The sequence below is a fragment of the Dryobates pubescens genome, chromosome 4 (assembly GCF_014839835.1).
Source record: "Dryobates pubescens isolate bDryPub1 chromosome 4, bDryPub1.pri, whole genome shotgun sequence".
In the NCBI taxonomy this organism is placed as follows: Eukaryota; Metazoa; Chordata; class Aves; order Piciformes; family Picidae; genus Dryobates; species Dryobates pubescens.
In genome coordinates this window covers 18,939,123-18,967,052 of record NC_071615.1, presented here as the reverse complement: position 1 = coordinate 18,967,052, position 27,930 = coordinate 18,939,123, and the positions used below count along the sequence as shown (strand labels likewise).

The window sequence follows — 27,930 nt, the reverse complement described above, 5'->3', positions numbered from 1 at the left end:
CCCCTCCAGCTTGGTGCATTGTGTGAGTCGGTGTCTGTGCTGGCACAGAGGAGGCACAGCAAGAGCAGTGCTGGCTGCAAGGCCGCAGCTGAGGTGATGACAGTGGCTGCAGGCAGGGGCTGCAACCTCTGGCCTGGTCTGCAGCTGGTGGTGGCCAGAGGACACCTCTAAGCTCCGTTTCAAAGGTGGCTCATTTGAGAATGTGCCACTCCAAGGGCCCCCCAGGCAGCTTCACAAGGTGGAAGCCTGCTAAGATCTACATCAGCCAGAAGCTGTGCAACTGAAGAGGCCACCTGAGGGGATGCCTGCCCCAAAGGTGGATCCCCCATTTCAGCAGGGCATTTGCTCCCTGTGTTTGTCTGCAGGCAGAACACCCCAGAGAAGGCCCAAGGCAGTCATCTCCACAGTCAAACACCTTTTAATGCAATGCAGGTTCTGCACAGTGACAAAAACACCACCAGTGTAGGGCAGCAGTTCCAAAGGTAAGGTAGAAACCCAGCTGGGAGCACAGCAGCACTCAGCACCCCAAACAATGCCACATCACCTCAGCCACCAATGGGCTGAGATCCAGACCTCCCCTGTGGGGCAGGCTGGGGGAGCTGGGGCTGTGCAGCCTGGAGAAGGAGCCAGGCAGACCTCAGAGCAGCCTCCAGCACCTGAAGGGCTCCAGGAGAGCTGGGGAGGGACTTGGGACAAGGGCTGGGAGTGCCAGGCCCAGGGCCAATGGCTTTGAGCTGGGAGAGAGGAGACTGAGAGTGGAGAGGAGGAAGAAATTCTTTGCAGTGAGGCTGGGGAGACTCTGGCACAGGCTGCCCAGGGAGGCTGTGGCTGCCTCCTGCCTGGAGGTGCTGAGGGCCAGGCTGGATGAGGCCCTGAGCAAGCTGTGCTGGTGGGAGGGGTCCCTGCCCATGGCAGGGGCTTGGAGCTGGATGATCCTGAAGGTCCCCTCCAGCCCAGCCCATCCTGTGGCTCCATGGATCACAAGGGAGTGTGTCAGCTGTAGGCATGACAGCTCAGGGGCACTGCTGAAGCCTGCCCAGCCTGGCAACAGCCTGGGGCCTGTGAGCAGCCTGGATGCCATTTCCAACAAACCCAGGTTTGGGGTCTCAGGAGGTTTTGGTCTTTTCTGCCTTCCAGGGAATATTACAAAGCCCAGAGAGCTTCTCAGGAAAGCAAAGCTGCTCCTGAACAACTGTGGTAGCTGACACCCAGCCTCTGGCTCTCCAGTTCCACAGGGAGCTCAGCAAGTCCCTCTGGCACCCTTGCTGGCACTGCTGCCAGGACTACAAACAGCACCACCAGCTGCCCAGAGCCCTTCACACCTGGGGCACTTCAGACCACAACCCCCCTGAGAAGGTGCCCATTGTCTTGAGAAGCAGGCTGTGGTCTCCACTCAGAGTTCTGCTGGCTGAATTGCCTGAGCTTTGACACCCACTTGCCAGCAACAACCACTGGCTACAGGGCTGGGAGCAACACCTCTGCTCCTGCAGTGAGAGCTGAGGCAGGATGCTGTCCTCCCTCTAAGGAGTCTCACAACCACAAGAATTACCCCTGAGGGTCTGCACATGAGGAGGAACATTCACTGTCACTGAACAGGAGGTGACAGCACCCCACAGCTGCTCCCCCTGGATTGCTGCAGCCTCTTGCCTCAGGCTGCTTGCATCCAAAGCAGAGTCCTGCAGGGTGTCTGTGGTGGGGTAGTGCTGGATCCAACTAAAGGATGGAAGAGACACAGACCTGGTGAGAGCAGTGAGACCACTCCTGGAATGCTGTGTCCAGGAGTGCTGGAATGCTGCTCTAGGAGTGAAGATTGTCCTTCAGGCCCATGTGAAACACTGCCTGGCCTTCTAGACAAGCCAGCAGAGAGTCTTTTGTGGCTTTGCTGCTGGGGGGGTCAGAAACTGGACTCACCTGGCACAAGGGAAGCTGAGCTGAGGCTTGCAGCTGACTTTTGGAAGACAGCAGAGACTCAGCTGTCTGAACCTCAGTGCTTCTCAGTACTGCTCCTGGAATCAATGTGCTGTGACAGTCCCTGAGCAGCTCTCAGTCACTTCTGACACCCAACTCACTGAGCACTGAGAAGAGAGCAGGGCAGGGAGCAGTGCTGCCAGGTATGGCTTAAGACAGTGTGCAGTGCTCAGCTCTCCCTGACACAGCTGTACCTGGCAGGCAGGGAGACAATCCCTTCACCACTGCCAGCTGCAGGACACAGCCTGGGATCCTAACATCCCACAGGCCCTGCCAGCACGTGGCTGGAGGGAATTGCTGACAAGCAGCTGCCAATTCCTGCTAGTCTGGGCTCTTCCTTCATTTTTGTATCCTCAAGGGCACCTCAGACAAGCTGGAAAGAGGAGACAGGCACAGAACTGAAATCCCACCCACACCTCCCAGCACCTCCTACAGGGGATCCCATTTCTGAGTGATTTATTTAGTCTGAGGAAGCCTGTGGGATGCCAGCAAGGGCAGAGTGATGGCAGCCAGCTCTGAAACCATCCCAGCAGGCAGCAGCAGCCAGGCTTTGTGAAGCAGCCTTTGAGTCGCTCCCCATCACAACACTGAAGTGTCAGTGCAGAACAGCTTCCCTTTTAGCTCAAACAAGCTGATGAAAAGCCAGCTGGACAGTGGGAGGCAGGGAGGAGAGAGAGGCCCAGGCTGACTCTGAAACCAGGGTGAAATCACCTCATTCCAAGCAGAAATGGTGCCAAAGGCATCTTGAGCTGCTGCAGATGGGAGTCTGACTATCTCCAAGAGTTCCTCAGGCCCCCAGTGCAGATGGCACCTTCAGAAGCAAGTCACATTCTTGCCAGGCCTGTTGCAGGGTGCCAAGAGGCAACACAGGAGATTTTCACTGGTAAGACTCCCCTGAGACCTCTGAATGCTGCCAGGACCCTGCGCTGAGACTGGATCACTAGCAATTCCCAATGATCCCTGGCAGTGAACTTCCAAGCTTCAGGAGCAGCAACATTTCCCCCACTCTAAAGCAATTTGGTTCTTCCAGACTGAACTGCTGAAAGCTTCATCAATATTTTACTTGCTGTGCTAAACCCTGCTAGCAAATTGCCCACTGAAGCTTTGAGAGCATCCTGCTGCATGCTCTGGACTAGCCACCGAGGTTTCTGTGCCTGAGCTTCATGTGGGAGAAGCTCTACAGGGAGTTTCAGACAAAGACCAGCAGGAACTTGCCTCCAGGCCTGCAGAGAGCTGTGTCAATTCTCAGCCAAACCTCTTTGCATCACCCAAGCCCTACCAGAGGGCTGCTGGCAAAGCAGAGTGCCAGGATCTCATCACTGGGCAGACTCATGGTATGCAGAAGCAGTGTTCCCTACAGCTCCTGGGAAACTGCTCCACTCCCAGGACAGCATCAGCCACATCGCCCTCCCACCTCCCTTCTTTAACTCGTGGGAGGAGCACTGAGCTTCGGTACTGCAATGTCTGACTCCCCAGGCAGGGGGTGACACCAGCACACTTATTCCCAGAGGGAAAGCTCAGGTCAGCTCAGTTATTCCCAGAGGGGAAGCTCAGTTCAGCTGAGTTATTCCCAGAGGGAAAGCTCAGGTCAGCTGAGTTATTCCCAGAGGGAAAGCTCAGGTCAGCTCAGTTATTCCCAGAGGGGAAGCTCAGTTCAGCTGAGTTATTCCCAGAGGGAAAGCTCAGGTCAGCTAAGTTATTCCCAGAGGGAAAGCTCAGGTCAGCTCAGTTATTCCCAGAGGGAAAGCTCAGGTCAGCTGAGTTATTCCCAGAGGGAAAGCCCAGCTCAGCTGCCAGGAAAGAGGAAGCAAGGGAAGTTTCTGAGCACTGCACACATGCTGTAGCTTTCAGCTGCCTCAACATGAGTCAGTTTGTTGTCCTCATACTGATATGGAATAGGAATGTAAACAAAATGAAGCCTCTGAGATGTCATTGTCTGTCTGGGTGCCTTTCTCAGAGGCAAGACTCCTCAAACAGATGCAACTGGAGTGTGCCAGGGGTTCAGGTCCAAGGCTCTTGTGTGAACTGAGGGCTCTGGGAGCTCAGGAAGTGGTACTGATGTGTCTGCACACTGCCTGCTCACAGCAGGGCAAGGCTTTCAGCCACAGCCCTGCTGAGGTCAGCAGTGTCCCCCTGAGCAGATGTTTGATATGGCTGCTGAAGGTGGCACACAGCTCTCCAGCACCCCTCAGCCAGCTCTGTGCTCTGAGCAGCTGCACCCAGCTGCAAACCCACCCTGGGCCCCTGACCTGTACCCTTTTAGGATGGCCTGAAATCATTCCCAGTGCTTTGGGGGATCTAATGACAGGACCTGAGTGCAGCTCTCTAGAGGTAAGAAGCATGAAGGAGCTAAGATGCAGGAAGTTAAGACTTCACCTGGACTTGTCTTAAATAAAACAGTAAACAACTAAGCCCTGCAGTCAAGTGCCCCCCCTGGTGATCAGCAGAGCACACTGGGCCCAGCAGAAGGGATGCTCTAACTTGGCTCCTGTGTTGGAATCTGCCTGGGGAATCCTAGGACAAGTGACAAAGTGGCTGACTGATGATGCTGACCTCAGCCATTCATGGTGTCCCTGAAGCCCCACACCTCCAAGACAGAGATCTGGAAGCTCTCAGAGCAGAGAGGCTGATTGTTGAAAGTATTGCAGTGGCTGGTTCTTCCATGGTTCAGGTCTGCATCCAGGTAAAGGGCCTGGCCATCACCTCCCCCTGTGGAGAGACAAAGACAAGGGTGAGGTGGCTCTGCACCACAGGAAGCTGAGGGAGCCTGCCTCAAAGGCCTGCACTCAAACCACACAACTGATGGGGCTGGAGGAGACCTCCAAGATCACTGAGTCCAACCTTCAAGATCTGTCTTTCAGTGCTGGGGGACCCTGGAAGCTACAACCTGCCCTGTTTGCCCTCCTGTAAAGAATTCTGTTAGCAGTCAAAAGTCAGAGCTGGCAGAGGAGCTCTTGTTGTTGATTCCTGCCTGCTAACAGAAGAAGTAAAGGTAAGTAACAGCACCAGCTTCACCTTCTAAACCATCCTAAGCCACAGCAGCATTAAAAGCACTTGGATTATCTGTGTCAAGATTCACAAAGTCAGAGAATGCAGGGAAGTGAAGTAAATCTTGAGAGCAATGTGTCAGGAAAGGGTAAAGGGAAGGAGAGTGACCCAAAGCAGTGAAAGATCCCAGGGGTGGCAGTTCTGCTCTACAGATGCCATGGTGCACCACATTCATTCCTGTGGCTCTGGGAGCTGAGCTGCTGGGAAGCAGCTCCATGGAGAAGGACTTTGCAGTGCTGGTGGACAAGAAGCTCTGCATGGCACAGCAACGTGGCCCTGTGGCCAAGAAGGCCAATGGCTCTTGTGATGCAGTCAGAAGAGAGTGGCCAGCAGGTCAAGGGAGGGTCTCCTGCCCCTCTACTCTGCCCTTGTGAGGCCACATCTGGGGTACTGGGTCCAGTTCTGGACTCCCCAGTTCAAGAGGGACAGGGAGCTGCTGGAGAGAGTCCAAGGGACGCTATGAGGATGATGCAGGGACTGGAACATCTCTGTGGTGAGGAAAGGCTGAGAGCCCTGGGGCTGGTTAGGCTGCAGAAGGCTGAGAGGGGATCTTTTGGATGTTTATATATATCTGAGGGGTTGGGGTCTAGAAGGGGCCAGGCTCTTCTCAGTGGTGTCCTGTGACAGGACAAGAGGCAATGGACACAAACTGGAACCCAGGAGGTTCCACCTCAACAGGAGGAGAAACTTCTTTGGTGTGAGGGTGCTGGAGGCCTGGGGCAGGCTGCCCAGGGGGGTTTGGAGTCTCCTCTGGAGCCTTTCAAGCCCCACCTGGCTGTATTGCTGGGTGCCCCTGCTCTGGCAGGAGGGGTTGGACTGGATGATCTCTGGAGGTCCCTTCCAACCCCTAACATTCTGTGATTCTGCCTCCCAAGCTTTTATTTCTCTTACTACTCCCCACACAGTGACAGAGAGTAAGTGTGAGTGACCCTCTTACCTCAGCCTGCTGGAGGGCCTCCTGTGCTGTGTCTGTGACAGCACTAGCAGTCAGTCCTAACTCATCAGCTTGGCTGATTCTGGAGCCCAGCTTATGGTCCAGTAGAGCACAGGCTGTGGAGTCCTCATCAGCCAACAGCTGGATTTCAGAGAACCACAGAAGGGGCAGGGTTGGAAGGGAGCTTCGAGCTCACCCAGCGGCAGCCCCCGTGCCGCAGGCAGGGACACCTCCCACCAGCACAGGCTGCTCAAGGCCTCATTCAGTCTGGCTCTCAACACTTCCAGGCTTGGAGCCTCCACAGCTTCCCTGGGCAACCTGTTCCAGTGCCTCACCACCCTCATGGGGAATTATTTCTCATCTAAATCCAGCTCCTTCCCGTGTGAAGCCTTCAGCCCTCAGCCTGTCGCTCCGTGCCTTTGTCCAAAGCTCCTCCCCAGCTCTCCTGGAGCCCCTTCAGGCAGAGCCTTGTCCAGCCTCACCTTAAATATCTCCAGGGATGGGGCCTCAACTGCCTCCCTGGGCAGCCTGTTGCACTGTTCCTCCACCCTCATGGTGCAGAACTTGTTCCTAACATCCAAGCTAAGTCTGCTCTGCTCTCCTTTCAGACCACTGCCCTATCACTGCAGGCCTTTGGGAACAGTTCCTCTGCAGCCTTCTTGTAGCCCCCTTCAGGTACTGGAAGGCTGCTCCAAGGTCTCCCTGGACCCTTCCCTTCTCCAGGCTGAACAGCCCCAACACTCTCAACCTGTCCCCACAGGGCAGGTGCCCCTGATCAGCCCTCTGATCATCTCTGTGGCCTCATCTGGATCTGCTCCAGCAGTTCCACATCCTTCTTGTGTTGCAGGCCCCAGCACTGCAGGTGGGGTCTCAGCAGAGCAGAGGGGCAGCATCTCCTCCCTTCACCTGCTGCCCACACTGCTGGGGCTCAGCCCAGGACGTGGCTCATGGCCAGCTTTGCACCCCCAGCACTCTCAAGTCCTTCTCTTTAAGGCTGCTCTCCATCCATTCTCCTCCCAGCCTGGCTTTCTGCTTGGGATTGCCCTGACCCAGCTGCAGGGCCTTGCACTTGGCTTGGTTGAACTTCCTGAGGCTGGCATGGACCCACCCCTCCAGCATGTCCAGGCCCCTCTGGATGTTACAGAGGACACCACCATGCCAGCTGCTCTCCTGAACAAGTGTTAAGTAAAGGTTTTGGGCAATGAACAGCCAGGATTTCAAACCTGGTCCCTGTAAACCCCAGTGAGGTGACAGCTTTACTGAGCAGGCTTCTGCCAAAGGCAGCAGTGCCAGGGGGCCATAAAGTTCCAGGAGCATTGGCAGGTTTTATAGTTTCTCCTGTGTCAGTGCAAGGTTGGTTCCTCTTCAAGAGCTGTTTCTCATCAGGAGGGAGCTGGGTTTGTTCAGCCTTCAGAAGAGAAGGCTCAGGGGAGAACTTGGCACCACAGACCAGGACAATAAAGGCTGGCTACCAGGAGGATGGAGACTGCCTTTGTCCAAGGAGTCCCATGGCAGAGAAGGGTTGATGGGTTCAGGTTACTGCTGGGGAGATTCCCATTGGACTGCAGAAGTTTCCCCATGGGCACAGTTAGCCACTGGAATCACCTCCCAGGGGCAGCAGGGGGGTGCCCTGCATTGAAGGCTCAGCTTGGCACGGGGCTGGGGCAGCTCCTTTCAGCTAGGCTGTGACCAAGAAAGGTTGGAGCAGATGATCATTACTTTCAGTATTCAGTATCACTAAGGTTGGAAGAGACCTCAAAGATCATCAAGTCCAACCTGTCACCACAGACCTCATGACTACAGTAGGGAGGACACTAGTGCCCACTGCAGGCTTGAACTCACGACCTTCCCATTAAGGGTCTTATGTGCTACCAACTGAGCCTTGGGGTCCCTTCCAAGCTGGCACTGTGGGAATTAGGCAGTGTGCAGGTGTGGCTGTGCTTCAAGCTTCACAGCCATGCACCGTTCCCACACAACATTGGTGCTGGGCACCAGCAAGCATTCAGTGAAGGGCCCCAAACCTGCTTGCTGCTGCCCAGCTCCAAGGAGGGGCCTGTGCAGGTGTGGAGGTGCCTGTGCCCTGGGGTGGGTAGGGAGGGCTGGCAGGCTGCATGGCCAGGCTGACTCACCTATGATGATGCACTCACTGCTGCCAGCCATGAACATGGAGGCCGTTTTGGACGGCAGGTTGAAGTGCCGAGCCGACAGGAAGGGGGAGAGGCGATCTGAGGGCTCTGCTGGGCCGCTGCTGGAGGGCAGCCTGCTGGCAGCTGCTGCTGAGGAGTGGTTCTCTGCCTCTGGACCTGCTGAGGCCAGCTCTGGGTGCCTGATGATCACCCACTCGTAGCGCTCCACCTCTGGCTGCAGCTGGGGACAGAAAAGAGCAAAGCCTTAGTGCTGAGAGCAGCCCAGGCATTCCCAGAGGGGAAGCCCAGCTCAGCCCAGGCATTCCCAGAGGGGAAGCTCAGTTCAGCTGAGTTATTCCCAGAGGGGAAGCCCAGCTCAGCTCAGTTATTCCCAGAGGGAAAGCCCAGCTCAGCTGAGTTATTCCCAGAGGGGAAGCCCAGCTCAGCTCAGTTATTCCCAGAGGGAAAGCCCAGCTCAGCTGAGTTATTCCCAGAGGGAAAGCCCAGCTCAGCTGAGTTATTCCCAGAGGGAAAGCTCAGTTCAACTCAGTTATTCCCAGAGGGGAAGCCCAGCTCAGCTCAGGTAGGGAAGGCCCAGTTAGAGCTTAATTATTCATAGAATCACCAAGGTTGGAAGAGACCTCAAAGATCATCAAGTCCAACCTGGCACCCAACACCTCATGACGAACCCAGGGCACCAAGGGCCACATACAATCCCCTCTTGAACACCTCCAGGGATGGGGACTCCACCACCTCCCTGGGCAGCACATCCCAGTGGCTAACAACTCTCTCTGGGAAGAACTTTCTCCTCCCCTCCAGCCTGAACCTCCCCTGGCACAGCTTGAGACTGTGTCCTCTTGTTCTGCTGCTGGCTGCCTGGGAGCAGAGCCCAACCCCCACCGGGCTCCAACCTCCCTGCAGGGAGTTGCAGAGAGCAAGAAGGTCTCCCCTGAGCCTCCTCTTCTGCAGGCTAAGCAACCCCAGCTCCCTCAGCCTCTCCTCCCAGGGCTGTGCCCCAGACCCCTCCCCAGCTCTGTTGCCCTTCTCTGGACACCTTCAAGTCTCTCAATGTCCTTCTTGAGCTGAGGAGCCCAGAGCTGGACACAGGACTCAAGGTACCATTCTCAGAGGGAAAGCCCAGTTCAGCTTAAGTTATTCTCAGAGGGACACAGCAAAAGGAGATCCAAGCCCCTGCGGGCCCAGCAGGGCAGCAGTGAGCAGGACCCAGCTGGCTTCAGGCCAGGTGTTCTTTGCTTGCTTTAAACCTTTGCTTTTATTTCTGAGGTGAGTGAAGAAGTGCTGCAGGGTTCCATAGAGTCAGAGAATGGTCTGGGTTGGAAAGGACCTCCAAAGGTCACCCAGTCCAACCCCCCTGCACTCAGCAGGGACATCCTCAACCAGATCAGGCTGCCCAGAGCCCTGCTGAGCCTCACCTTGAATATCTCCAGGGATGGAGCCTCAACTACCTCCCCAGGCAACCTGTGGCAGTGTTCCACCACTCTCCTGGTGCAGAACTTGTTCCTCACATCCAGTCTAAATCTGCCCTTCTCTAGTCTCAAGCCATTGCCCCTGGTGCTGTCCCTGCAGGCCTTTGCAAACAGTCTCTCTGCAGCCTTCTTGTAGCTCCCTTCAGGCACTGGCAGGCTGCTCTTAGGTCTCCCTGGAGCCTTCTCCTCTCCAGGCTGAACACCCCCAGCTCCCTCAGCCTGTCCTCAAAGCAGAGCTGCTCCAGCCCCCTGAGCAATTTTGTGGCCCTCCTCTGAACCTGCTCCATCAGCTCCATGTCCTTCCTGCACTGAGGGCCTTCTGAGTGACTTTACTGCACCTTTCCAGCAAAGGACTTGGTTAAAGGCCAGCTGGCTAAGAACAGTCACCAAAACCAGTGGAAGATCCAAGAGGTGGAAATTCTGCCCTGCAGCTCCATGGAGAAGAACCTTGGAGTCCTGGTGGACAAGAGGTGACCCATGGGACAGCAGTGTGCCCTGGTGCAACAAGGCCAGTGGTCTCCTGGAGTGTGGCCAGCAGGCCAAGGGAGAGTTTTAACTCACAAACCTGAGGAGTGAACTTTTCTCCTCCACATTAAGAGATCAGTAGGGTTTAGACATGAGGAGGGCACATCATGCAGCCTCTTCAAGTGGAAGGGAAGAAGAACAGGAGCCAGCAGTGTGCCCAGGGGGCCAAGAAGGCCAAGGGCATCCTGGCCTGCAGCAGGAAGAGTGTGGCCAGCAGGAGCAGGGAAGTCCTTGTGCCCTGTGCTCAGCACTGCTCAGGCCACAGCTTGAGTCCTGTGTCCAGCTCTGGGCTCCTCAGCTCAAGAAGGACATTGAGAGACTTGAAGGTGTCCAGAGAAGGGCAACAAAGCTGGGGAGGGGTCTGGGGCACAGCCCTGGGAGGAGAGGCTGAGGGAGCTGGGGTTGCTTAGCCTGCAGAAGAGGAGGCTCAGGGGAGACCTTCTTGCTCTCTGCAACTCCCTGCAGGGAGGTTGGAGCCAGGTGGGGGTTGGGCTCTGCTCCCAGGCAGCCAGCAGCAGAACAAGAGGACACAGTCTCAAGCTGTGCCAGGGGAGGTTTAGGCTGGAGGGGAGGAGAAAGTTCTTCCCAGAAAGAGGAACTGGCCACTGGGCTGTGCTGCCCAGGGAGGTGGTGGAGTCCCCATCCCTGGAGGGGTTCAGAAGAGGCTTGGCTGAGGCCCTTGGAGCCCTGGGTTAGCTGTCAGGAGGTGTTAGGGATTAGGTCATAGGTTGGCCTTGATGATCTTTGAAGTCTTTTCTGGCCTGCTTGATTCTATGACTCTTTGGTTCCATGATTCTGAGAGCTCCTCACAGCCCTCCAGAGGTTCAGTGGGGAGCAAAGGGAACACTTTACTCACCCTAAACACAAAGCACTCCCCGGTTCCAAAGAAGCTCAGCTTGTTGCCTCCTCGCCGGCGCGCGCTCCAGTCCGTCGAGAGATAGGCACCACAGACCTGGCACACAGATCCCAGAGCAGAGGGTGGGGAAGCAGCTCAGGCCCACAGCCCTCAGCTGAAGGCTTCATTCCAGTTTGCTTTTCTGAAACCTCTCTACCAGTGGGTTAAGGCAGCACAAAGGCAGATTTCAGGTGCTGGAGGGGATCCTGAAACCCCAGGAGCTCCAGAAATTGGTTTGCATCTCTGAGGCCTTCCAGGAGAAATGTTCCAACATAATGCTCCACACAGGAGAGCTGGGGAGGGACTCTGGGTAAGGGCTTGGAGTGACAGGGCAAGGAGCAATGGCTCTGAGCTGCAGGAGGGGAGATTGAGACTGGAGAGGAGGAAGAAATTCTTGGCACTGAGGCTGGGGAGACTCTGGCACAGCCCAGGGAGGCTGTGGCTGCCTCCTGCCTGGAGGTGCTGAGGGCCAGGCTGGATGAGGCCCTGAGCAAGCTGGGCTGGTGGGATGGGTCCCTGCTCATGGCAGGGGCTTGGAACTGGATGATCTTCAAGGTCCCTTCCAAGGCAAACCAGTCTGTGAATCTATCAGCAAGAGCATCCCTGCCAAGTGGACCCAGAGCCAACAATGAAGCAGTCAGGAAAAGATGAAAGCAGCCCTGCATTGTTTTCCCCCTAGGAACCCTGGTGAAACAGAATTGTTCTGAGGTGCATTTGCTGCTGAGCCTCCAGCAGCATTACAAGCAGAGCTTCTAGCCCAAAATTACTAACATTTCCTCTGCCCTTCAGATACCTCAAGCATTTTGTAAGCCATTGGCCTGTCAGTGCAGACTGGGGTGGCCACAAACCACACACAGGCCCGTGAAACAGCTGGGAGTGTGACCAGCAGGGGGATGGGAAGGAGAATGGAAAGGGGCTTGCTCCATGGGCAGCCATCCTGCAGCAGAAATATAAACCCAGAATGCCAGCAGGGGGGGGTTGGAAGGGACCTCTGGGGACCATCCAGGCCAACCCCCTGCTCCAGCAGGGCTCCCACAGCTGCTTGCCCAGCAGCACAGTGCCCAGGAGGGGTTGGAAGCTCTCCACCCCAGAAGACTCCACAACCTCTCTGGGCAGCCTGCTCCAGGCCTCCAGCAGCCTCACCCCAAACAACTTTCTCCTCCTGCTCAGCTCCAACCTCCTGCCTGACACTTGCTGCCCCTTGCCCCTTGTGCTGGCCCTGGGCAGCACTCAGCAGAGCCTGGCCCCAGCCTCTTGCCCCCCACAGCTCCTTTAGCTCTTGCTGAGCATTGCTCAGCTGCCCTCTGGGGCTGCTCTTCTGCAGGCTCTCAGCCCCAGGGCTCTCAGCCTTTGCTGCTCCCAGAGCTGCTCCAGGCCCCTCAGCAGCTTTGTACCTGCTGCTGCACTACAAGGACAGCTCCCTGTTCATCACAGAGCAGTTAGAAGCCATGCTCAGCGGTGCAGATAACCAACCCCCAGCACAGGAAGCAGCTTTGTGTCCTGTGGAGGCTCTGGGAAAGCTTTTTGTTTTCTGCAGTGTTTCATCAGAACAAAGCCTGGGCTGCAGGTGCTGCTCCTGTTGTTACACTGTGCTGCCCAAGACTGGCTCACACCCAGCAGAGCAGAGAAGGGCTCCTTGGGTAAAGCAGCAGAGAAGCAGAGCTCCTCAGAGGCATCTGTGTTCTCATCCCAGCTCACTCAGGTTCTCACAGCTCTGTGTGCTTTTGGTTTGGGCTTTCTTCAGACAAGACTGAGATCATAGAATGGTTTGGGAAGGGAGGGACTTGCAAGGGTCATCCAGCCCAATCCCCCTGCAGGCAGCAGGGACATCCTCCACCAGATCAGGTTGCTCAGAGCCTTGTCATTCCTGACTTGAATATCTCCAGGGACCTCAACTACCACCCTGGGCAACCTGTGGCAGTGTTCCACCAGCCTCATTGTGCAGAACTTGCTCCTAGCATCCAATCTAAATCTGCTTTTCCTCTCATTTCAAACCATTGCTCCTCACCCTGTCTCTGCAGGCCTTTGCAAACAGTCCCTCTGCAGCCTTCTTGTAGTCCCTTTCAGGTACTAGAAGGCTGCTCCAAGGTCTCCCTGGGGTCTTCTCTTCTCCAGGCTGAACAATCCCAGCTGCCTCAGCCTGTCCCCATAGCAGAGGACAGAGATGAAGCTAAAGCCTTTGTTTCCACGTTGTGTAGCCCCATATTACTCATCCCATTTCAATCCTGTCACTTTCCCTCCCTGCATGCTGGAGAGGATCAAAATATCTTCCATGAATCACGACTGGAACACGACTCCCCAGCCCCTCCCTCCCCTCTGCCTTGAAAAGCCTGCCCAAGAGCTCACTGAGTGGCTCCAGCCCCTCATCCCACATCACTTGCAGGAGAAGAGCTGACTGAGAGCTAGTTTGGACGACTTAGCCAAGAATGCAGAGCCCACAGGCAGGAATGGAACCATTTACAGCAGGCATTGTTGGGGAAACAACCCCCCAAGCAAGGCAGGTCCCTTTCCAGCCCAAGCTGTGTTGCAATGCAGCACTGCCTAAGCCCTCACTGAATCAGCTGCCTGTTGCCTCACTCACCTCTTTTGCTGTGGTCTTGATGAGGAGCAGCGTTGGCTCATGTCCCTCACTGTGAGAGTAGAACCTGAAGTGCAGAGCACACACAAATGAGCACCACCAGCTCCAGTTCTTTTCCCCCTTAAAGTCTGATGGCACAGCAAAAAAACCCAAGAAGACATCTGAAGACCAAGCAGGTGCCTGCCAGTGCCTTCTCCAGCCCATTGGAAGGAGCAGAGGAGTGTACAGGAATATTACCAAGCAGTTCCTCTCTGCTCAACTTCCTGTGCCTCTGCAGAGTAACTCCAAGACCCCCTCTAACAGAATGGTCCAGGCTGGAAGGGACCTCCAAAGCTCATCAGTCCAACCCTCTGCAGTCAGCAGGGACATCCCCAACTAGATCAGGCTGCCCAGGGCCTCATCAAGTCTTACCTTGAATATCTCCAGGGAGGGAGCCTCTACCACCTCCCTGGGCAACCTGTTCCAGCGTTCCACCACCCTCCTGGTGAAGAACTTCTTCCTGATATCCAATCTAAATCTGTTTCTTCTAGTTTGAAGGCATTGACCCTGGTGCTGTCCCTGCAAGCCTTTGCAAACTGTCTCTCTCCATCCTTCCTGGAGCCCCTTCAGGTACTGGAAGGCTGCTATCAGCCTTCCTCTTCTCCAGATTGAACACCCCCAGCTCCCTCAGCCTGTCCTTGCAGCAGAGGTGCTCCAGCCCCCTGATCATCTCACAACAGTGGCCTCTGACAGGATTTTCCCCAAGCAAGCTGTCCCCTGAGGCCTGGTGGCTGTGTCTGAAGAGCTTCTTCACTGTGAGGGTCCCAGAGGCCTGGAGCAGGCTGCCCAGAGAGGTTGTGAAGTCTCCTGCTCTGGAGGCTTTCCAGCCCTGTCTGGATGTGTTCTGTGTGCCCTGGGCTGGATTCTCTGCTCCTGCTCTGGCAGGGGGCTTGGACTGGAAGATCTCCAGAGGTCCCTTCCAGCCCCTAACATCCTGTGAGCTGTGCTCTGTGAATGTGTACAAAATGCACAGGATTTACAGTATTTACAGATAGTGACAACTAACAAACAGCACAGGAACCCCTCCTGGTGAAAGACCAGGGCAAGCTCCTAGCCTCTCCTTCCCTGCCTACCCAGACCCCCTGTACAAAAGGAGCCAAGAAAGTTGCTGTTAAGACTTAACCAAACCAACACAGCCAAGGTCAAGCAGAAGCAAGTTAGTATCTCTCCAGAGCCAAGAAGTGAGAAGAGAAGGGGGAATTGTTTTGGTACAACCAATCTTATGGCAGATAAGGGCTTGGTTAGAAAGATCTTTGTTTTCCTTTTTACACCCAGTAGTGATCTGTTTACATTTTAGAAGAGAATAGAATTAACCAGGTTGGAAAAGACCTCAGAGATCACCAAGCCCAACCTCTCCCCCAGCACCATCTGAGCAACTCAACCATGGCACCAAGGGCCTCAGCCAGGCTCTTCCTAAACACCTCCAGGGATGGGGACTCCACCACCTCCCTGGCCAGCACATCCCAGTGGCCAATCTCTCTTGCTGGGAAGAACTTTCTCCTCACCTCCAGCCTAAACCTCCCCTGGCACAGCTTGAGACTGTGTCCTCCTGTTCTGGTGCTGGGTGCCTGGGAGAAGAGACCAACCCCCTCCTGGCTCCAACCTCCCTGCAGGGAGTTGCAGAGAGCAAGAAGGTCTCCCCTGAGCCTCCTCTTCTGCAGGCTAAGCAACCCCAGCTCCCTCAGCCTCTCCTCCCAGGGCTGTGCTCCAGACCCCTCCCCAGCTTTGTTGCCCTTCTCTGGACACCTTCCAGCACCTCAACATCTTTCCTAAAATGAGGAGCCCTGAACTGGACACAGGACTCAAGGTGTGGCCTGAGCAGTGCTGAGCACAGGGCACAAGGACTTCCCTGCTCCTGCTGGCCACACTCTGCCTGCTGCAGGCCAGGATGCCCTTGGCCTTCTTGGCCCCCTGGGCTCACTGCTGGCTCATGTTCTATCAACCAGTATCCCCAGGTCCCTCTCTGCCTGGCTGCTCTCAGCCACTCTGCCCCCAGCCTGTAGCACTGCCTGGGGTTGCTGTGGCCAAGGTGCAGCCCCTGGCACTTGGATGTGTTCAGTCTCCTGCCCTTGGCCTCTGCCCCTCTGCTCAGCCTGCTCAAGAGCTGTGAAAAAATATTAAAGGCATAGCCTAAAACTAGCACACCTCCCACCCTGCAGCAGAGGGGAGTGGGGAGAGGGTCTCCTTACCTGCTTAGACTGCAGCCATGCTCCGAGGTGGTGAAAAGCAAGAGGGGCTGGCAGAGGGCGAAGCGCTCCGGGATCCAGGACCAGATATCTCTCATCTCTTTCACGCTGACAATCTCAGACTTGAAGTTCTCAGCATGAACTGCTAAGTGCACATTCTGCCTGAGAAACACAACACAGAGCACTCAGAAACAAGAGTGGCACAATAAAACTGCTGGACAGCAACACACAAAGGCAGCTGAACTCTGGAAGCCCCTGGCAGACATGGTGTGGGTTCAAAGCTCCAGCCCAGGGGCTTAGAAGGCCATGACTTTGTGAGGGTAACCAACTACACCCTAGGCCTCCAGAGGCAGTGATCTGGCCTGCCTGGAACACCTGGAGCAGCTCCTCTCCCTTTAAAGGCAGAGGACAGAATGGAGGACCAGCTGGGATGGCTATGACCTGAGGGAGATCAGGTTGAAGGGCTCTTCCAACCTGCTTAATTCTATTCTGTTCTATTCTAATTCTACCCCGCTCCCCTCTCTAACTGGCTCTGTTCCTCTCTACCCCTCTCCGCTCCTCTCTACCCCGCTCCCCTCCGCTCCACCCTGCTCCATTCCTCTCTACCCCGCTCCCCTCCGCTCCTTTCTACCCCGCTCCATTCCTCTGTACCCCGCTCCCCTCCGTTCCTCTGGACCCCGCTCTGTTCCTCTGTACCCCGCTCCGTTCCTCTGTACCCCGCTCCCCTCCGTTCCTCTCTACCCCGCTCCGTTCCTCTGTACCCCGCTCCCCTCCGTTCCTCTCTACCCCGCTCCGTTCCTCTGTACCCCGCTCCGTTCCTCTCTACCCCGCTCCCCTCCGCTCCACCCTGCTCCGTTCCTCTCTACCCCACTCCCCTCCGTTCCTCTCTATCCCTCTCCGTTCCTCTCTACCCCACTCCGTTCCTCTCTACCCCGCTCCGCTCCTCTCTACCCCGCTCCCCTCTGCTCCACCCTGCTCCATTCCTCTCTACCCCGCTTCCCTCCGTTCCTTTCTACCCCGCTCTCCTCTGCTCCTCTCTACCTGGCTCCGTTCCTCTCTACCCCGCTCCCCTCCGCTCCACCCTGCTCCATTCCTCTCTACCCCACTCCGTTCCTCTCTACCCCACTCCCCTCCGTTCCTCTCTATCCCTCTCCATTCCTCTCTACCCCACTCCGTTCCTCTCTACCCCACTCCGCTCCTCTCTACCCCGCTCCCCTCCGCTCCACCCTGCTCCATTCCTCTCTACCCCGCTTCCCTCCGTTCCTTTCTACCCCGCTCTGTTCCTCTGTACCCCGCTCTCCTCTGCTCCTCTCTACCTGGCTCCGTTCCTCTCTACCCCGCTCCCCTCCGCTCCACCCTGCTCCATTCCTGTCTACCCCGCTCCGTTCCTCTCTACCCCTCTCCGGTCCGCTCCTCTCTACCCCACTCCGTTCCTCTCTACCCAGCTCCCCTCCACTCCGCTCCTCTCTACCCCGCTCCGCTCCTCTCTACCCCGCTCCCCTCCGCTCCACCCTGCTCCATTCCTCTCTACCCCGCTCCCCTCCGTTCCTCTCTACCCCTCTCCGGTCCGCTCCTCTCTACCCAGCTCCGTTCCTCTCTACCCCACTCCCCTCCACTCTGCTCCTCTCTACCCCGCTCTGCTCCTCTCTACTCTACTCCATTCCATTCTACTCTACCCTACTCTACCCCATTCTACTCTACTCCACTCCATTCTACTCTACTTCCATTCTACTCTATTCTAGTTCTATTGTATTGTATTCTGTTCTAAGAGGTTGTGTGTGGTGCCTGAGGCAGCCTCCCTGGCACTGGTGTTAAGCACCCAAAGGAGCAGCCAGGCTCTGAAAGGCCCAGGGAGTGCTTTTTCCCCCTCTGATGTCTTGCCTTCTGATGGAGTTAGGAGAACTCCTAAGCCCCTCGGGCAGCCTAGAGGAATCAGTACTTTTACCAAGCTAAGAATTTTACTCCAAGGCAAATATTTGAAGCTTTTGGCAAGGTTCAGCTCTTGGAACCATCTCATTGCCACTGACTTCCACTTCCTTAAGAGCCCAAGAAGTTCCCAGGCTCGTGGTCACAGCAAGAGCCTGGCAAGAGGAACTCTGGACACCCTGGAAAGCAAACCCCCATCAGTGCCCAGAGGGGGCTGCTACACATCTAAGGACTCATTCATGGCCTTGAAACGCCTGAGGGTAACAACAATGCTGAACATCATCACCATCCCAAGCAGCCTTCAGTTCTCAGGTTAAAGCAGCACACAGCCTCTGAGCCTGGGGATTAAACAGTGGTTAGTGCACCCATGGCTGATGTTAAAGACCCAAAATGCAGGAGTGGCAGCCAGGTCCATGGGGGAGGTGACAAAGGAGCTTGCACAAGACACTGAGCTGCTGGGCAGGCACTCACTGAGAAGCTGCAGGCAGTTTGCTCTGCATGCAAGGGCTCAGCTGCAAGCATCTGCCAGTTGCTGGTGGGGTTTTTGTGTGACAATGACACATTCCTTTCCTCTTGGATCCTTGGAGCACAGACACCCTCAGCACTGCATATCTGCTCCTGTCTGGAGAGCTGAGCTCACTCCCTCAGCCACACAAGCTGCACCGTTTGGATCTTGCCTGCAGAAGCCTCATAGACTGCATTGGGCTGGAGGGGACCCTCAGAGGTGACCCTGTCCAACCCCCCTGCAGCCAGCAGTGCTGTGCTTCAGAGCAGTGCTGGCTTGGAGCCACTGGGAAATGCTCCCTGAAAGGTGTTGGCAGCACTTCTGATGAAGGGACTCCTTGGGGCAGCTAAAAAGAAAAGCACTGCTTCAACCTCAGCATGAGGAGAAGCTTCCTCAGTGTGAGGCTGCTGGAGGCCTGGAGCAGGCTGCCCTGAGAGGTTGGGAAGTCCCTTGTGTGGAGAGCTTCCAATCCCCCTTGGATGTGTTCCTGTGTGAGCTGCCCTGGGTGCTCCCGCTCTGGCAGAGGGGTTGGACTGGATGATCTCCAGAGGTCCCTTCCAGCCCTTGACATTCTGTGAGTCTCTGATCCCTCCAGCAGAACAAACCAAGCCTCCACCTTCACTGCTGCAAGTATTAGGAACAAGATCTTTACCAGGAGGCTGCTGGAACACTGCAGCAGGTTGCCCAGGGAGTGGTTGAGGCTCCATCCATGGAGACATTCCAGGTGAGGCTGGACAGGGCTCTGGGCAACCTGCTCCAGTGGAGGATGTCCCTGCTGACTGCAGGGGGGCTTGGACTGGATGACCTTTGGAGGTCCTTTCCAACCCAGCTCAGTCTATGATTCTATTTAATCAGCAAGGAGCTTACATGGACTCCTGCTGAAGCAAGCTGCAGCGTGGGGGCTAAAAACCTCCAGTGTCACTGACTGGGACACTGTGCAGCAAAGCAAGCTGAGGCACAGGGAGACCAAGAAGCAAAAGATGAGCCAAGACTTGAACCCACAGCTTCAGAACCTCACTTGAGGGCTGAGACCTCCTGGTCCTGCTGGCTCTGCAGCTAGAGACTGGTGGCAGTAGGGAGCAGAGCCTTGGTTTCAGCTCATCAGAACTTAGGTTTTTCTCACATCTGAGGAATTAAAGAGCAGCCAGGGCAGTCAACTAGTCTCTCAGAGTGGACTTCTGGAGGAGAGCAATGATGATAATTAGGCTGAGAGTTAGTACCAAACATCCAAGGAGTTTGAAGCTTACTCACCCAAACAGGCCTCCCTGACCTGTGCATTTTTCACTCTGCTGGGGTCAGTTTGGGCAGCTAAGCAGAAGTCCTTGCTCCTCTCAGCCCCCCTGCACCCTTTCTTTTGCCTGCTCCTTCTCCTGGCCACTCTGAAGTGCTGACTTAATGACCTTCTCACCCAGCTGCCACTCGAGGCTGAGCTCTTCCTGGCAGGAGGCACATCCCCCTCACAGACACCCTCACGACTGGCACCGGCAGCTAGCAATACCTTGCTCCACTGAGGGTGGTGAGACACTGGAGCAGGGGGCAAGGGGGGCTGGGGATGCCTCCTCCCTGGGGGTGTTCAGGGCCAGGCTGGATGGGGCCTGGACTAGCAGAAGGGGTCCCTGCCCACGAATGGGAGGTTGCATCAGATGAGCTCTGAGGTCCCTTCCAACCTGAGCCATTCCAGGATTGTGTGCTCTGAGACAAGGCCAGAGGACTGTCCAAGGCAGGAACTGAAGCTTGAGGGACCTGGACAGGCTGCAGAGCTGGGCCCAGGATAACCTCAGGAGGTTCAACAAGACCAAGGGCAAGGTCCTGCAGCTGGCTCAGGGCAATCCCAGGCACTGATACAGGCTGGGCAGAGACTGGCTGGAGAGCAGCCCTGAAGGAAAGGACCTGGGGGTGCTGGGGGAGGAGAGGCTCAGCAGGAGCCAGCAGGGAGCACTTGCAGCCCAGAGAGCCAAGCAGAGCCTGGGCTGCAGCAAGAGAAGTGTGGCCAGCAGGGCCAGGGAGGGGATTCTGCCCCTCTGCTCCACTCTGCTGAGACCACAGCTGCAGCTCTGGGGCCAGTGCTGGAGCCTCTGTGCCAGGAAGGCTCTGGAGGGGCTGGAAGGTGTCCAGAGCAGGGCCAGGAGGAGCAGCAGAGGGCTGGAGCTGCTCTGCTGTGAGCACAGCCTGAGGGAGTTGGGGTTGTGCAGGCTGGAGAGGAGAAGGCTCCCAGGAGACCTCATTGTGGCCTTCCAGGATCTGCAGGGGGCTGCAAGAAAGCTGGGGAGGGACTTTGGAGGGTGTCAGGGAGGGATAGGACTGGGGGGGATGGAGCAGAACTAGAAGTGGGGAGATGGAGATTGGCTGTGAGGAAGAAGTTGCTGCCCAGGAGGGTGGTGAGAGCCTGGCACAGGCTGCCCAGGGAGGTGGTGGAAGCCTCCTGCCTGGAGGTGTTTGCAGCCAGGCTGGAGGTGGCTGTGAGCAACCTGCTGCAGTGTGAGGTGTCCCTGGCCATGGCAGGGGGTTGGGGCTGGCTGAGCCTTGAGCTCCCTCCCAGCCCTGACTGCTCTGTGGTTCTATGAACCTCATGCAGCTGTGGCAGTTAACAGCTGTCTCCCTTCCAAGCTCTCTGCCTATCGGGCATCACAATCCACTGGGCTCTGCTCTGCAAGGTTTGCTTTTCAGGCCAGGCCTTGATGAATGACTTCATTAAGCATGAATGCTCTATGGCTGAGTGACTCTGCACTCTCTGACACAGAGCCCTGAGCTCCTGCCTCTCCAAACTCCCTCCCTGCTTCAAACCCCACAGAACCCACATGAGCAGAGCCAGGGTGCTGTGAGGAGTGTGCCAGGCTGGGCTCACTCCAGCAGAATTCCAACAAACTGCAGAAAGCCTGCAAAGAAGAACAGCAGCTGAGGGCATCTCTCATCTGCAGCAGGTGTGGCTATGGGGCATCACCTGGCACTTCTGACACTGTGTTGCTGCAGCTGGTCAGGCTTTTGCTTCTGGTGCAGGAAGGACTCACATCCCACTGTTAACACTGCTCTCTGCCACTCTGCCTTAAGAACTGGCTGAGGGCTGGGCCCAGAGAGTGGTGGGGGATGGAGTTAACTCCAGCTGGTGGCCACCAGCTGGTGTTCCCCAGGGCTCAGCACTGGGCCCAGCTGTCTTTGATGAGGGCATGGAGGCAGCCTCAGGCAGCTTGCAGATGGCACCAGATTGGGTGGCAGAGTTGATCTGCTGCAGGGCAGGAGACTGTGCAGAGGGCCCTGGCCAGGCTGCAGCCATGGCTGAGGCCAAGGGGATGAGGTTCAACCAGGCCAAGGACTGGCTCCTGCCCTTGGCTCACAACCAGCCCAGGAAGGCTCCAGGCTGGGGGCAGAGGGGCTGCAAAGTGCCCAGCAGAGAAGGCCCTGGGGGTGCTGGGTGCCAGCAGCTGGAGAGGAGCCAGGGGGTGCCTGGGGGGTAAGAAGGGCAGCAGCAGCCTGGCCTGGAGCAGCACTGGGGTGGCAGCAGGAGCAGGGCAGGGATGGTGCCCCTGGGCTGGGCACTGGGGAGGCCACAGCTCAAATCCTGGGCTCAGTTTTGTCCCCCTCTTTCCAAGAAGGACCTTGAGGAGCTGGAGCAGGGCCAGAGAAGGGCAAGAGAGCTGGGGAAGGGTCTGGGGAAGAGGGCTGGGGAGGAGTAGCTGAGGGAGCTGGGGGGGTTGAGGCTGGAGAAGAGGAGGCTGAGGGAGACCTCCTTGCTCTCTGCAGCTCCCTGAGAGGAGGCTGCAGCCAGCTGGGGCTTGGGCTCTGCTCCCTAGGCTCAGGGGATAGGAGAGGCAATGGCCTGAAATGGTGCAAGGAGAGGTTCAGACTGGAGATTAGGAAAATTTTCTTTGCTGCAAGAGTGGTCAGGGCCTGGCAGAGGCTGCCCAGGGAGGTGGTGGAGTCCCCATCCCTGGAGGTGGTGCAGAAAGCTGTGGCCATGGCAGCTGGGGCCATGGTGGGGTTGGCTTGCTCGTTGGACTGGATGATCCTGGAGGGCTTTCCCAAGCAGTTCTATGACTCTGTAAAACAGAGGCTTGCATGGCTGTGTGGCAGTGCTGTGCTGTCCAGCTGGGCCCCCAGTCCCCCATCTGACAGCCCTGGAGCTAACCCTGCAGCAGTGTTAACCCAGCAGCACCCAGAGGCTGTGCTGGCTGCCCAGCTCCTCCTGCCCAGCACCAGCAGCAGGAGGAACACTCAGCCAAAGACAGAGGGAAGGAGCAAAGCACAGAGACTCAAGAGTTTGACCTACCTTTGGGGAGATGCAACACTGCCAACAGGAGGGGTGCAGTGGGGGTGGGATGGACAGAAGAAGAAGAAGGGGTAAGGAGAATGACAAACAACAAAAAAAGACAGAAAAGATCAGTGAGTTCCTAGGTCCAGCACACAGTGACTGAGAGCAGCCTGGAGAGAGACAAAGCAAGGTTTGATTCCAGCTGCCAAGCACCAGAACACAACCAGGCAGGCAGACAGGTTACAATAATTCATGGTTCCTTTTCCCCTTCTTTTACTTTGCTATCTGCCTGCAGTTACCTGATTGGAAAATCATTCATCATCTACCTGCAAAGCCCAAGCACAGCTGGGCAGAGCTCCCCCCACGTCCTGAGGAGCTCACTGCTCCAGCAGCCACTCTGGGATCCAGCCTGAGGCAAGCCCACAGCAGGACAATGCTGGGGGATACCCCAAGCACAACTCCAGGCTGGCCAAGGAGTGGCTCAAATGCAGTGCTGAGGAGAAGGCCTTGGGGGGGTCAGCTGGTGACAAAGTCCCCAGGAGCCAGCACTGGGCCCTGGCAGCCCAGAGCCAGCTGAGTGCTGAGCTGCAGGGAGAGCAGCAGCACAGGGAGGGGATTCTGCCCCTCTGCTCTGCTCTGCTCAGCCCCCACCTGCAGCACTGCCTCCAGCTCTGGGGCCTCCAGCACAAGGACCTGGAGCTGATGGAGAGGCTCCAGTGCAGGCCATGAAGGCAATCAGAGGGCTGAGGAACCTCCCCTGTGGGGCCAGGCTGGGAGAGCTGGGGCTGTGCAGCCTGGAGAAGAGAAGGCTGCAGGCAGACCTCAGAGCAGCCTGCCAGTAGCTGGAGGGGCTGCAGAAGGCTGCAGAGGGACTGCAGTGATAGGGCAGTGGTCTGGAATGAGAGCAGAGCAGATTTAGCTTGGATGGTAGGCACAAGTTCTGAGGGCGGAGGAACACTGCAAACAGCTTGCCCAGGGAGATAGTTAAGGAGATATTTGAAGTGAGGCTGGAGAAGTTGGAGGTGTCCTTGCTGATTGCAGGGGTTGGACTGGGTGACCTCTGGAGGTCCCTTCCAAGCCAGACCATTCTGTGATCGTGCAGTTATGGTTTGGGTCAGGATCCTCCCTCTGCTCTGCACATCGTTGCTGCTGCTGGGCCATGCACTCACCACCAAAGAAGCCAACTCCTGCCCATGGTGACTGTGCTCTGGGCTTTGAGGAGCCCTGCAGTCAGGCTCATTTCAAAATAACCTGCAGCTAAGACTTCTTTCTGCCTGGCTCTGGTGAAACATCCCCAGCTCAGCCAAACACTCCCAGCTGAGCCAGTGCTGGCCTGCTTGCAGGGCAGAAGCTGCTGAGCTGGCAGCACCACATGGGCATTGCACACAACCAACCTCCTGGTCAAGAAGGAGATTGGGACATCTGGCTGCCTCTCTTCCAAGGAATGCATCAATGGTTTACAGCAAAAGCCTCTGACGGCACCAGCAGCTTGGGAAGGCACTTGGGGGACACAACCCTGCAGTGAGTGTGCACCTGCAAAAGGCAGCTGCAAATTCAGCCCTGCACTCACTCACAGCTCTCATTGCAACCACAGCAACACTCCAGTGTACAGAGAAAAACAATCAGCAGAGCCAGCAGCATGGCCCAGCAGAGCTTTGCACCAGGGCTGGCTGGGTCACACACTGGGCACAGCCAGCAGCATGCCCCAGCAGAGCTTGGCACCAGGGCTGGCTGGGTCACACACTGGGCACAGCCTGCAGCATGGCCCAGCAGAGCTTTGCACCAGGGCTGGCTGGGTCACACACTGGGCACAGCCAGCAGCATGGCCCAGCAGAGCTTTGCACCAGGGCTGGCTGGGTCACACACTGGGCACAGCCAGCAGCATGGCCCAGCAGAGCTTTGCACCAGGGCTGGCTGGGTCACACACTGGGCACAGCCAGCAGCATGCCCCAGCAGAGCTTGGCACCAGGCACTAGGGCTGGCTGGGTCACACACTGGGCACAGCCAGCAGCATGGCCCAGCAGAGCTTTGCACCAGGGCTGGCTGGGTCACACACTGGGCACAGCCAGCAGCATGGCCCAGCAGAGCTTCCCACCAGGCACCAGGGCTGGCTGGGTCACACACTGGGCACAGCCAGCAGCATGGCCCAGCAGAGCTTGGCACCAGGGCTGGCTGGGTCACACACTGGGCACAGCCAGCAGCATGCCCCAGCAGAGCTTTGCACCAGGGCTGGCTGGGTCACACACTGGGCACAGCCAGCAGCATGGCCCAGCAGAGCTTGGCACCAGGCACCAGGGCTGGCTGGGTCACACACTGGGCACAGCCAGCAGCATGGCCCAGCAGAGCTTTGCACCAGGCACCAGGGCTGGCTGGGTCACACACTGGGCACAGCCAGCAGCATGCCCCAGCAGAGCTTGGCACCAGGCACCAGGGCTGGCTGGGTCACACACTGGGCACAGCCAGCAGCATGGCCCAGCAGAGCTTGGCACCAGGGCTGGCTGGGTCACACACTGGGCACAGCCAGCAGCATGCCCCAGCAGAGCTTTGCACCAGGGCTGGCTGGGTCACACACTGGGCACAGCCAGCAGCATGGCCCAGCAGAGCTTGGCACCAGGCACCAGGGCTGGCTGGGTCACACACTGGGCACAGCCAGCAGCATGGCCCAGCAGAGCTTTGCACCAGGCACCAGGGCTGGCTGGGTCACACACTGGGCACAGCCAGCAGCATGCCCCAGCAGAGCTTGGCACCAGGCACCAGGGCTGGCTGGGTCACACACTGGGCACAGCCAGCAGCATGGCCCAGCAGAGCTTGGCACCAGGGCTGGCTGGGTCACACACTGGGCACAGCCAGCAGCATGCCCCAGCAGAGCTTGGCAGCCAGGCTCAGTCGCGCTGGGAACCCCCTGGGCTCGCTCAGCCCCCCGGCAGCAGCCCTACCTCTTGTGCTTGACGGTGATGCCCTTGCGCTGCAGAGCCTTCTCGTTGGCCAGCTGCAGCAGCTGGATCTCCTTGCGCGAGAGGAGGCGGATGGCGAAGGCCTTCTCCAGCAGCCGCTCGGGGGACACGGCGCTGCCGATGTCCCTGACGAAGGCTCGGATGTCCTGCTGGACGCTCTCGGCCGCCAGCGGCCGCCCGCCGCGCACCTTGTGAAAGAACTTCAGCAGGGCCAGGGCCACCCTGTAGAGCACTTTGTAGCCCTCCACCAGGAAGACGTCGAAGACCCTGGCGACGTAGGGCATGGGCAGCTCCCCGAAGAGCCAGCGCTGCCAGTCCGAGTACACCTGCAGCACGTCCTCCGACACCGCCACCATCAGCTTGTGCGCCGCCTGGCAGTACTTGTTCACCAGGTCCCCGAAGGTCATGCAGGAGGACTCGAAGGCCAGGAAGGTCTGGTCGATGAGGCGCCTGGAGGGGTCGTTGCAGGCCAGGATGCGGCAGACCTGCTCGAAGCACTCGGCCTCGTCCCTGCTGTAGTGCAGCAGCAGGGCGGTGACGGAGGGCAGCGCGGGGCAGAAGGAGATGTCGGGGAACTGGTTGGCCACGCAGAGGATGATCTTCCGCACGGCGCCCACGCCCTCGGCGTTCAGGCAGTACGTGGGGACCAGGCTGTCGTCCACGAACTCGGGCAGGGGCAGGGCGCCGCCGCCGCGCCGCCCCACGATCTTGCCCACGATGTCGCGGTAGACGCCGGCGTCGGGCGTCACCGTGCGGCACGGGATGCCGCCGATCAGCCGCTGGTAGGCCTTGGCCCTCAGGGCGTGGCTCTTGGCCCAGTAGCCCTGGCGGGCCAGCTGCTTCAGCTCCTGCAACTCGCCGCAGCTCAGCTCCTTCGCCTCCTGGCTCTGGGCACCGGCGTCCATCTTGTCCCAGTCCACGAAGCGGCCGTACTCCTCCATGGCGCCCGGAGAAGCATAGCAGGGGGCTGGGGACCTCAGCCAGGCATCAATGACTCCCAGCTCCTCCTGCAAAACACAAAGTAACAGAAGAGAGAGGCCTCAGAACAGGCAGCCTCCCAGCTCCTCCGGGAGCGGCTACACCGCCTCGCTCCTGCCAGGCCGGAGCGCTCCTCTGCGGCAAAGCCACTCCAAGGAAGCTGCTGCTTCCTTCTGCCCTGGAACTCAGAATGAAGGAACTCAGCCATGGCCAGCAGCAGCTGAGGACATCTCCACGGGCAGTGCACCCCCCAGCTGAAGGTCAGAGCCGAGGCATGGATCTCTATGCTGACTTCTCAAAGGCAGGGGCTGGAAGGGGTCTCCAGATACCGAGTCCAACCTCCCTGCCAGGACAGGACCGCCGAGGGCAGCTCACACAGAACACCAGGTGGGGCTTCAGAGTCTTCAGAGAAGGAGACTTGTGGCCGTTTGAGGCTGTGCCTTTACGAAAGGGGCACACTGGCTAAATGTTTATAAAATATTTTGATATTCTAAACGAAGTTCATTGGCAGGATTGTGGGAGGTGAGGTTAGACCCAGCGCAGCTGGGACTTTCTCTCAGTCTGCCTTCCTTCGCTGTCCCTTTCGGCTGGATCTGCTTCTGGGCTTCTTGCCAAGAGATAAGAGCTAACTCCCTGTGCATAGGCCTCTGCTGTATCAACTCCCCTGTTTTCTCTTCTTCTACCTCTTTTGGGGGAGAAGGGAGGTAGGGGGGTGAAGGGGGCACAGGGGGAAGCCCCCTCTGTGGGGGGTCTGGTTTCTGGTTGAGTTCATTTGCTGTATATTCCTGTATAGATTGTAAAACCCCTGTATTTGTTGTGTTACATAGAATCTGTTTCCTTGTAAAACATACTCTCATTTCTCCGACTGGGTTTAGCCGTGGTCTGTTTCTCAGTGAGGGAGGGAAAGCAGAGCCTTTCCTTTCAAACCACCACAAGACTCCACAACCTCTCCAGGCAGCCTGCTCCAGGCCTCCAGCACCCTCACACCAGAGATGTTTTCCTAGAAGCCTGTGACTCCAAACCCACCCCCTGCCAATCCTGACCAGTTTGTGATCTCCCTTCTGAGCCCTCTGGAGCAGCAACTCTCATCTACACCACAAGGCAGCTTCCACTGCTCTGTGTGAACAGGGACAAGAAAGTGCTGACCTCCTGCTAGTCACAGCCACCTGTTCTTAGTCATCTCTCCATGCTGGTGGGACTAGGACTTGTGTGGCCCCACAGCCACTGAGATGAGCTTGTTCATCTGGTACCATTTCTCTTGTCCACTGGACAACAAAGATGTGCAGCTGTGCAGCCAATCAGGTTGGTGCCTGAGCAAGTGTGAGTGCAGGGCTGAAATCCAGCACCTCCCCTGAGAGGCTGAGAGAGTTGGAGCTGTTCATCCTGGAGGAGAGAGAGCTCCAGAGAGACCTCAGAGCAGCCTTCCAGTACCTGAAGGGCTCCAGGAGAGCTGGGGAGGGACTTTGGACAAGGGGTTGGAGTAACAAGATGAGGAACAATGGCTCTGAGCTGGAAGAGGAGAGATTGACACTGGA

The 27,930-nt window shown here is 57.3% G+C and overlaps 1 protein-coding gene across 2 annotated transcripts; it reads right to left on the bottom strand.

Annotated features, from left to right (window-relative positions):
• Window positions 1-4,369: 4,369 nt before the first annotated feature.
• On the bottom strand, window positions 4,370-26,410 carry TBC1D24 (TBC1 domain family member 24). 2 transcript variants are annotated; one of them, XM_009903051.2, is made up of 7 exons: window positions 25,400-26,410; window positions 22,482-22,499; window positions 15,790-15,948; window positions 13,565-13,628; window positions 10,945-11,040; window positions 8,080-8,317; window positions 4,370-4,677 (listed from the first exon to the last, which is right to left on the bottom strand). In XM_009903051.2, exons 1-7 carry the CDS (start codon window positions 26,356-26,358, stop codon window positions 4,523-4,525), a joined length of 1,689 nt encoding a protein of 562 aa, XP_009901353.1. In that variant the 5' UTR covers window positions 26,359-26,410; the 3' UTR covers window positions 4,370-4,522. The 2 variants fall into 2 exon arrangements, with proteins under 2 accessions (XP_009901353.1, XP_054036698.1); XM_054180723.1 differs by lacking the exon at window positions 22,482-22,499.
• Between the last annotated feature and the right edge of the window lie 1,520 nt (window positions 26,411-27,930).

Bases quoted from the DNA above. Each gene is read 5' to 3' on its own strand.
- TBC1D24 (XM_009903051.2), bottom strand. From the start codon at position 26,358: ATGGAGGAGTACGGCCGCTTCGTGGACTGGGACAAGATGGACGCCGGT. The intron at 13,629-15,789 runs GTAAGGAGACCC...TCTGCACTTCAG, and splicing joins CATGGCTGCAGTCTAAGCAG to GTTCTACTCTCACAGTGAGG. The intron at 8,318-10,944 runs GTGAGTAAAGTG...TTCTGTCCCCAG, and splicing joins GGGAGTGCTTTGTGTTTAGG to CTGCAGCCAGAGGTGGAGCG.